The 9,857-nt window shown below is 37.4% G+C and overlaps 1 protein-coding gene across 1 annotated transcript in view; it reads left to right on the top strand.

Annotated features, from left to right (window-relative positions):
• MMP12 (matrix metallopeptidase 12) overlaps positions 1-9,652 on the top strand; it is a 12,292-nt gene extending 2,640 nt beyond the window's left edge. Inside the window, exons 3-10 of the mRNA XM_011984407.1 lie at positions 433-581; positions 666-791; positions 4,340-4,501; positions 5,012-5,135; positions 5,957-6,090; positions 6,469-6,628; positions 8,151-8,257; positions 9,197-9,652. Of these exons, the coding sequence (XP_011839797.1) occupies positions 433-581; positions 666-791; positions 4,340-4,501; positions 5,012-5,135; positions 5,957-6,090; positions 6,469-6,628; positions 8,151-8,257; positions 9,197-9,297 (1,063 nt within the window). The 3' untranslated portion in view covers positions 9,298-9,652. The remainder of the gene's footprint in view (positions 1-432; positions 582-665; positions 792-4,339; positions 4,502-5,011; positions 5,136-5,956; positions 6,091-6,468; positions 6,629-8,150; positions 8,258-9,196) is intronic.
• Positions 9,653-9,857: the final 205 nt, after the last annotated feature.

Below are 9,857 nucleotides of genomic sequence, written 5' to 3'. Positions count from 1 at the left end.
AAAAAAAAAAAAAAAAAAAAAAAAAAAAAAAAAAAAAAAAAATTCTGCAAATAAAAGGAGAATGAAGCTAAATTTACCATAAATAAGATAATTTACTATAAATAAGAGACAGGGGTAGTTTATAGAGTAGTCAAGATGGATAAATGCAGAACCTGGGAACAGGAGCATAAAGCATAACCATCTGTGAAAGCAAATCCTTCACAGTGATGATCTGTGAGTTTTAAATAAGAAGAAATTCAGTTAGATTTTGGTTAAGCAGGAAGCTGTCCAAGAAAAAATATTTCTGTACTTAATGAAGCAAGTTTTAAAATCTGGACTCCTGATTTATGAAATGATCCATCTTCCAGTTGTGCTAGCAAAAATGAAGTATTGTGGTAAGACAAAATTAACACTGCCTTCCATACATTTTTCTCTCTCTTTTTGATGATAAAGAATCAATAATTACACACCTGACATGAACCGTAAGGATGTTGACTATGCAATCCAGAAAGCTTTCCAAGTATGGAGTAATGTTACCCCCTTGAAATTCAGCAGGATTAATACAGGCATGGCTGACATTTTGGTGGTTTTTGCACGTGGAGGTAGGGAACCTGTACTTCATCTTTGTCATTTGGCATGATCTATAGGATGTATAGATGGACTAATTGTCTTTCCTTTTCCAAAAGCTCATGGAGACTTCCATGCTTTTGATGGCAAAGGTGGAACCATAGCCCATGCTTTTGGACCTGGACCTGGTATTGGAGGGGATGCACATTTTGATGATGACGAATTTTGGACTACACATTCTGAAGGTGGGAAAAACAGAAAAAAAAAACTAAGCAAACAGAAAAGGAAAACAACAAAAACCCTGACAAATTCAAAATTCTGGTTTCGAGAGACTACATTCTGACAAATGATTATATGATGGAAAATCTTGTTCTGATTATAATTTTGCCTCTAAATGAAATTTAACACTTTGTATGGGTGTCGATTTCACCCTCTGTAAATTGAGGATATTAAACTAGATCATCTTCAAGGTCAATTCTAACAATCCATGAGGATGTAATGAACTATGAGCTGGTTCATTAGCATAAACTCAGAGGAACCTTAAGAAGCATATGAAAAGGTAAAAGCTGTTATTTAGGTGGTAAGTTTTTTGTTTTTGTTTTTGTTTTAGACAAGTTCTTGCTCTGTCACTTAGGCTGCCATGACATATCATGATGCTAACTCCCTACAGCCCTGAACTCCTGTGCTCAAGCAAACCTCCCACCTCAACCTCCCTAGTAGCTAGGACCACAGGTGTGTGCTACCCACCTGGCTAATTTTTTTATTTTTTGTAGGGACAGGATCTTGCTATGTTGCCTCAAGAGATCCTCCTGTCCCAGCCTCCCCAAGTGTTAGGATTGCAGTGTGAGCCACAGTGTGAGCCACTATGCCCAGCCTAGGTGATAAGTTCTTGACCTAGTGAAATCCATAAACTCAAAAGCAAACACATACTAATTCTGTGTGTGCCAACAATTAGAGGACAAGATGGTCATCTGCATGATTCATGATATGCTGACAATTTCTTAGGTTCATAGTGACTAGGAAATAAAAAGTTATAGAGAATCTAGATATCCCTATAGAGAAACACAAGGTTATACAGTCATGTACTTTCAAGTGGTCTTGGGATAAAAATTTCAGAATGTCCAACTAAACATTTAATACCTTGGGGGCATTTACAGGAGAACAGTAACTTACTATCCCCTGCAGATAGTTGACATGGGGTTAATTAAACTTCCCTGTTATTTAGGGGAATCACTAGCATGGGAAAATCCTAACCATCATGACAGAAGCCTTTTAAATTTTTCTATTGGAAATTTTAGAGTGTATGACTCCGTCATGTGGAAAGTAAATGGGGAGAAAGTCATCAATAATATTCCCTACTCAGCATCCTCCTCTCTAGCTGATATTGCACAAGTTGGATGGCAATATTTTTATAAATACTATGTCCACCAGAAGGACTGTTTTAATCTAACACATAGCCTGAGGCTTATAAAGTTTTTGATGAGAAGAGGACTTCTGTATTGTCAAAAGACAGATCATGTAGGATTAGGTAGTTGCTGAACTGCAAATCCTCAGCGAGACATGTTATATGTGCCTAAATTTTATCCAAGGTTATTTGGGGGATTGTAATTCCTTCATCTAAAATGGGATACATGTGCCAGTTAGCCTCAGAAAAATGTTTTGGAATTCTAATGGACCTTAGAAGAGTAATTTAACACAGCTTTCTATAGGTAGAGGAAATGAAGACCAAGAGAAGGTTAGTGGCTAGTTTGTGGAAAAGCTGGGCCAGAATATTCATTCCTACCTCTTAGCCCAGTATTTTCTATCTGTCCATGTTGCCTTATTTTTTAATTGGATTGATTAAATGCTTTCAAAAAGTGAAGTTATTAATGACAATTATAACTTAAAATGCTTATTTTCAGCAGTTTGTTGTTGTTGTTGTTGTTGTTGTTGCTGCTGCTGTCACTTGCTTTTTTTGAGATGGAGTCTTGCTCTGTTGCCCAGGTTAGGGTGCAGTGGCACAATCTCAGCTCACTGCAATCTTCACCTCCAGGGTTCAAGCAATTCTCCTACTTCAGCCTCCTGACTAGCTGGGATTACATTACAGGTGCTGGCCCCGACACCCTGCTAATTTTTTTTTTCTTGGTAGAGATGGGGTTTTACCGTGTTGGCCAGGCTGCTCTCGAACTCCTGACCTCAGGTGATCCTCCTGCCTTGGCATCCCAAAGTGCTGGGATTACAGGCGTGAGTCACTGCATTCCTCAGCCTGTTTTCTTTTACCCAGTAAATCAAATAAACAAATAGGTCAATGCTTGCTGATCTATTCTATTACAGTATTGGGTGATGAGGTTACTTGAGTACAGAGATGAAAAGGACACAATCCAAACCCTGAGCACACAATCTAGTGAGAAACAGAATACAAACATAAACCCATTATTTCCAGATGAGGATCAATGGTGGTGGCTCATAGGCATATTATAGGAACTGAGAATAGTTCAGGTTTAGGACAAATTGTAAAAACTTTGCTTACTGGGAAGGTTACTGGACCCACGATATAGAAAATTCTTGAAGGATTTGTGTCTAGACACTCCCCCAAGAGAGTGTAGGCTCTTTGCACTTGGGTATGGGAGACTGTTCCAAAGCCAGGCTCTGCAGCTAAGTGATGTGTGACTCTGGGCAAGTCAGTTCTTCTGAACTGCAATTTTGTCATAGAAAAAGACAAAAATGAAGGCATTGGACTAAGAAACAAAACTGTTAGTCAGGAATTTTCAAATATTCTGCAAATTGAGAAATTTAAAAGAAGGGACACATTCCTCTCTCTTCTCTTACCTACAAAGGTGTATTCTCTAGGACATACCATGAAAATGAACAAGGATTTCTTACGGGACTCAAAAGAAAAGACAGATATAAAACCAGACTATTTTAATCATAGATAAAAATGGTAAACTCTGAGTGGGGCTCAAAAGAAAAGACAGAAAACACTGTAACTTGGTAGTCCAAATATGTCTAAATTATAAGTATAGACTCTTTTAAGAATTAGTTATTTTTTCTCTTTTTTGTTTTTCACATTCTTTCCTTGAGTCATATAGATTCTTTAATTTTATTTAGAATCATGTGTAGTAAAAGCATAAACACTAATCTTGGCTCAAGCACTTAATTTGATTAATCCTATAGATACTGTTTCCTCATCTATAGTGGAGAACACTGGTGGTTTCCTTTCAGTTGTACGAGAATTAGACATAATGTATTACACTTCTCAGTGACTCACAGTACCTGAAACTTAATGATAGCCTTATATTTGGGTTTACGAAAAGATGATTGCTAAAGACATTTTTTTCTATATCCAGTGAAGCTTCATGAAGACTAAAACCAGAATTGAGTCATGAGAGTTGAGAATTATTTAGAAGCAATGAAAACTGTTGAAGGCAGCTCTGAGTTATTTTAGGAATTTTTACAACAGAATATATTTCATTTGTCTACTAGTACAGAGGTCCTTAACCCAAGGCAATTTTGTCCCCAAGGAGATATTTGACAATGTCTGGAGACATTTTTTGGTTGTCAAAACTAAAAAGGATTTTCTACTTGCATTTAGGGGTAAAACCCGAGATTTCTAAACATCCATAATGCATAGGACAGCCCAGACTACTGGCCTATAATGTCAGTAGTGCTGAGGTTGAGAAACCTTATTCAAAAGGGTAGAGAAATAAGTAAAAGATTCTCAAATGTTTCTTTTTCACTGTGTCAGATATCGTGTTACTGTCCACGATGATAATGTATTTCACAGTGTTCTGTCTTTTGATTGGTTTCTTCTTAGGCACAAACTTGTTCCTCGTTGCTGTTCATGAGCTTGGCCATTCCTTAGGTCTTGGCCATTCCAGTGATCCAAAGGCCATAATGTTCCCCACCTACAAATATGTTGACATCAACACATTTCATCTCTCTGCTGATGACATACGTGGCATTCAGTCCCTCTATGGTTAGTTGAATTTCTTATTTTGCCAAATAAGATACTCACTCTTATGAACAGTCTAACAATACTATATTTGGATAAAATGTTAATATCTGTCTTTTTTTGAGCTCCATAAGAACCCTCTCTGGCAGGTGACGCAGGCATTAACTTCATTATACAGATGAGGACAAGAGACCTAGTAGGTTAATGTCAGAGCCAGAGGCAGAACCAGAGGCCTCAAGTCTCGTGTTCTTTCTATCCAAGATACCACTGCCTTATTGATGAAGGCCCACACATTAAATAATCCATTATAACTGGAAAGGGAAAGTAAAGAAAATCAGATTTTCTTCCTCCATGATATTGCAATCATATGGGAGAAAACACCTTACTTTATGCTTCCTGTGAATGTTATAGAAAGCTTAAAATGATTTTGATGCAATGTTCATTAAGAAAATTGAGTATTTAAAAAATAACAGTTCCTCCTCTGAAATAAAATGCAGATTTTGTTTACTGATGCTTCTTGAAATGTATTTTCAGGAGGCCCAAAAGAGTACCAACCCATGCCACAGCCTGACAATTTAGAACCAGCTCTCTGTGACCCCAATTTGAGTTTTGATGCTGTCACTACAGTGGGAGATAAGATCTTTTTCTTCAAAGACAGGTAGGATTATTTTCATATCTAACCAATATTAAAGTTTCTGCCTTTAAATTTTTTTTTGTCAGAGAACAGTGAGAAATAATTGAAAATGAAGTAGATGAAACTTGTAAGCAGGAACTTGGCCTCGATTCTGTAGGCAGTGAGGAGATCTTAAGGGTTTTCAAGCAGGAGACAGGTGTAATCACATTTGCGGTTTAACTAGAAAACTGGTGTGTAAAAAAGGATTTGCAGTAGGAATCTGGGATGGGGAATTAGAAGACAGGAAACAGAAGCCAGACTATTTTAATTATAGATAAAAATGGTGAAGTCTGAAACTAAGACTGTAAAACAGTACCTATGCAAGAAACTTGATTTCCTGGTTATGGAGAAGAGAATTCCAGGATAACTTTTCGTTTCTTTCTTAGAACACAGAGTGAAGCAGATATTGGTGGTAAGGAGGGGCAGTTGGGAAGACTAACATTTGTCAAGTAGTACAAATATTTCCCATTTTTGAGATTATAAGACTGAGACGCTTGAGGATCGGTGACTTCCTTGAGGTTACAAAACTGGTGAGTGGATTGTAGGGTCAAACTAGAAGCTTAGATCCCTGGATTCCAAGCTCCAGGGTATTTCTGTATATCAGATTGCTTGTTACAGTCATTGTTATTATCAAAGAGTTGACTGATATTCTTTTCTTATGGATCCATGAACATCAGACATCCATGGAACAGAATGTGAAGACAATGGAAGGAAACATTGGGTTTTTTCACAGGTCCTTCCTGTTCACATGCCATGGTTCTTGAGTCTACATTGTTTTATAATGTGTTAAATGTCTTTCATGTCAGGTTCTTCTTGCTGAAGCTTTCTGAGAGACCAAGGACCAGTGTTGATTTAATTTCTTCCTTATGGCCAACCTTGCCATCTGGCATTGAAGCCGCTTATGAAATTGAAGCCAGAAATCAAGTTTTTCTTTTTAAAGGTATTTCTAATATTTAGTTTTGCCATTGAGTTTACGTCAAGGAAGAGAATAAATTAAGAGGAGACTAACACTTTTTAATAGACATAGGCTAAGAAAGCACTCTTGATTTTATTAATAGTGGCTCTGAACTGTAAACTAAAATAGCCTAAATACCTAAGTAATACATACAATTTCTGGGAAAAGTTTGTAAACTATAAAATAGTAATACTTGTGGGAAAAAAAACCCACAGGAACCAAAGAAAAGAGACTATGTTTAAGATAAATAAGCAATACATTTTATAACTGTGGGAAAGGAATTATGTTGTTTATAGTAAATCAGTATTTTCTTATTACTCTTTCTGTATAATTCAAATTTACCCTATTTCTTTGTCTTCACAGATGACAAATACTGGTTAATTAGCAACTTAAGACCACAGCCAGATTATCCCAAGAGCATACATTCTTTTGGTTTTCCTGACTTTGTGAAAAAAATTGATGCCGCTGTTTTTAACCCACATTTTTATAGGACCTACTTCTTCGTAGATAACCAATATTGGAGGTGAGTTTTAACGGTTGGTCATTTCACCCCTCAGATTGTGAAACAGGCATGGAATGAGGTTTTCTAGAAGGCACGTTCTCTGTGCAAGTTCCCAAAACTCCTTGACCTTCCAGGGAGAGAGATTAAAAGAATATAGGACTGAAATAGTTATTGTCAACCAAGTTCTTTGTGTTTTTGGTTTCTAATATATGAAATAGTAGATAATGTGTTTTTTTAAAAAAAAACACTTTAAAAAATGTCATCTTATTAATCATAGTGGAAACACATTGGAAAAGAGTGTCATAGATGTACAAGACCAAGTATTTAATCTACAGTCAGTTTGGAGGATTATGGATTTCCAGATTCCTTTCTATAATCACCAGATTCAAAAGACAAAACGAGAAACCATCCTCTAAATGACAAGAGGTCAGGAGGTCATGCAAAGTCTTCCTTAAAAGAAAGTCCTATGGTCAAGTGAGGATAGGAGCTCATTTGAGTGTCTGTCTCTGTTGTCTCAAGTATCTAAATTTTGAAGGAGGAGAGGATTCTCTATTCCTTCTTCTGGGTAAGCCAGTCACTTCCTAGATTGCTTACTTGGTTGACATGAGACATAACATATATATTAAGCTTACATTTACAACTATTATTTATTCTTAAACATTTAAAACTCAACATCTAATTCCAATTGAATACTGGGTGCTTATGACTTGAATTTGTCCACCAGCCCTTAGCCCTGTTTGAGAAACAAAACTTGATTTTGGCGAATAACACTTTCCAAAGAGCTCATAAATGGGCGTAGTTTGCTGTAGCCTGTTGTTATGAACATTGACATTTCACCTCTGAACAGTGGTTGTGTTTAGTTTTCTGCTTCTACTTGGCCCACGATTTTTCCCTTAAATGCCAATGAGAAAGTGCTAAGCAAGCCATAAATACTTAGAGAACCAAACTGAATAAAAACAAGACAATAGTTAGATTCAGTTGCCACTTGGAAGTCTAGAGAGACACAAAACTCTTTTCACTTGCTGGTAAAAGAGAATTTAAGAGAGAAACTAGGATATGACCATACAGCCTGTAAACAAAAGGGTTTATTTTCAATTTCTCTCAAACATGTGTGTATAAATCCCTTTGGTTCCCTGGCTCTTAGCCCCTTGACCTGTTTATTATCTTCTTGGGGGGAAATGGGTATTTTTGTCTCAGTGAATAGCTTTGCAAAGAAGGCAATGACAGGCAACTGAAAAATTGGTCACTGGGGCCTACGCTGTAGCCAAATCACCTTCTATGCCAGACTCTATAAAGCAGGAACAAGCACTATTGGAAGTATTATGGGATAGTGGGAAAAAGACTTAACCAGAGTCAGGAAGCATAGGTTTGAGTCCTATAGGGACTCAGAGGAAATCAGTGAGCTGTTTAGGTCCTTGGTTTTCTTCATCAGAACAACTTAAGCCCTTTGGGGAAGAGCTCTTCAGTAGAGAAGGTAGGTTTGTGGTGCATGTCAGGAAAACCGCTTTCTAACTGAGTTCCTGCTGGTTTCTTCCTTGCTCAGGTATGATGAAAGGAGACAGATGATGGACCCTGGTTATCCCAAACTGATTACCAAGAACTTCCGAGGAATTGGGCCTAAAATTGATGCAGTCTTCTACTCTAAAAATAGTAAGTAGATGAGGAAACCATGAAGATACTGGAAATCCCATTTCAAAACTATAATTCCTCTAAGATTAGAGAATAGGGCTCCAAATTGGAAAGGGACAGGTCTCTGCAGTTCCCCACAGGGCCACAAGGAAAAACTCACACTGTACGTGGCTCTGAATAGGAGAGCTAGAATGAGCGGGGGCTGGTGGCACCAGTGGTGTATTCCCAGGGTTATCTGGCAGGCAGCGGGAATGTGATTGTTCCTATTTCCCATGTACCTGAGTCTCTGGAATTTCCTTTGACCACATCAGCCACACAGTATGTGCAAGAGAGCACATGGCAGCCAAGACTCAGGCAGTCTGGAGTCTCACCCTTTCCTACACCTTGCACTCTTGACCTTTCCTGTAGTCCCTTCTGCCCTCATAGGCCCTCATGGACTGGGGACTGAGGGTGGGTTGAGACAAGCTTGAGTGTGTTGTATGTCTTCAAATAAGACCAGCCTAAGCAACTATTCAAGGGACCAATATTTTTTGTTTGTATTCCCTCCCCTCCCCAGTGTTGTTTCTTCCATCAAAGCCCCTGTGTGCCCTAGCTGGGTCTGATATCCTGTCTCATGAGTCCTCCACTTGGAGTATGACTGGCTGTGGGTAGATGTTTGGGGAGCATGATACCAAGGGTCCCCAACATTTATATTCTCGAATCACATCTCATCTTTTTTTCATTTGTTATTTTTTGATTAAAAAATAGAGATGGGGTCTTGTGATGTTGGCCAGGCTGATCTCAAACTCCTGGCCTCAAGCAATCTTCCCATCTCAGCCTCTCAAAGTATGCAGTAAAGGACATGAACCACAGCCCATAGGTCATCTATTCTAGATAATCTATGAAAACAGATTTGTGTTGTTGTTGTTGTAAAGAAATACAGGGAGGGAATTAAACTACTTAATTTGTTTTCATTTTCAGAATACTACTATTTCTTCCAAGGATCTAATCAATTCGAATATGACTTCCTACTCCAACGTATCACCAAAACACTGAAAAGCAATAGCTGGTTTGGTTGTTAGAAAGAGTGTAATTAATGGTTTTTGTTAGTTCACTTCAGTTTAACAAGTATTTATTGCATATTTGCTATGTCCTCAGTGTACCACTATATAGAGATATGTATCATAAAAATAAAATCTGTAAACCATAGATAATGATGATATAATGTATAATATTTTTCAATTTTGAAAACTCTAATTGTGAATTCTTGCTTGACTCTACTGTTAAGTTTGAAAATAGATACCTTCAAAGGCCAAGAGAATTCTTTTTTGGAGTATGCTCTGTAAGTCGGTTTCTAACATCCTTGGACTGAGAAATTATAATTACTTTTGGTATAACTAAAATTAAGTATATGTATTTTGGCTCAAATAAAACAATTGAAAAACAATCAGTTGGTTTTTAATATATTTTTCTTGAGAAACAGAATGTGTATTTTGAAAATAACTCTGAACCTACTCCTAAATAAAAACAAGTCTCTCTGACTGTATCAAGGGATGAATAGAAATATGGCAAGTAGAAAAAAAAGCTTAGATTTCTTTTGGTCACTTGGGTAGCACCACCTGTGTCCTTGGTCTCAAGGCAA

The sequence above is a fragment of the Mandrillus leucophaeus genome, unplaced genomic scaffold (genome assembly GCF_000951045.1).
Source record: "Mandrillus leucophaeus isolate KB7577 unplaced genomic scaffold, Mleu.le_1.0 Scaffold267, whole genome shotgun sequence".
In the NCBI taxonomy this organism is placed as follows: domain Eukaryota; kingdom Metazoa; phylum Chordata; class Mammalia; order Primates; family Cercopithecidae; genus Mandrillus; species Mandrillus leucophaeus.
This window is presented reverse-complemented; position numbering and strand designations above follow the sequence as displayed.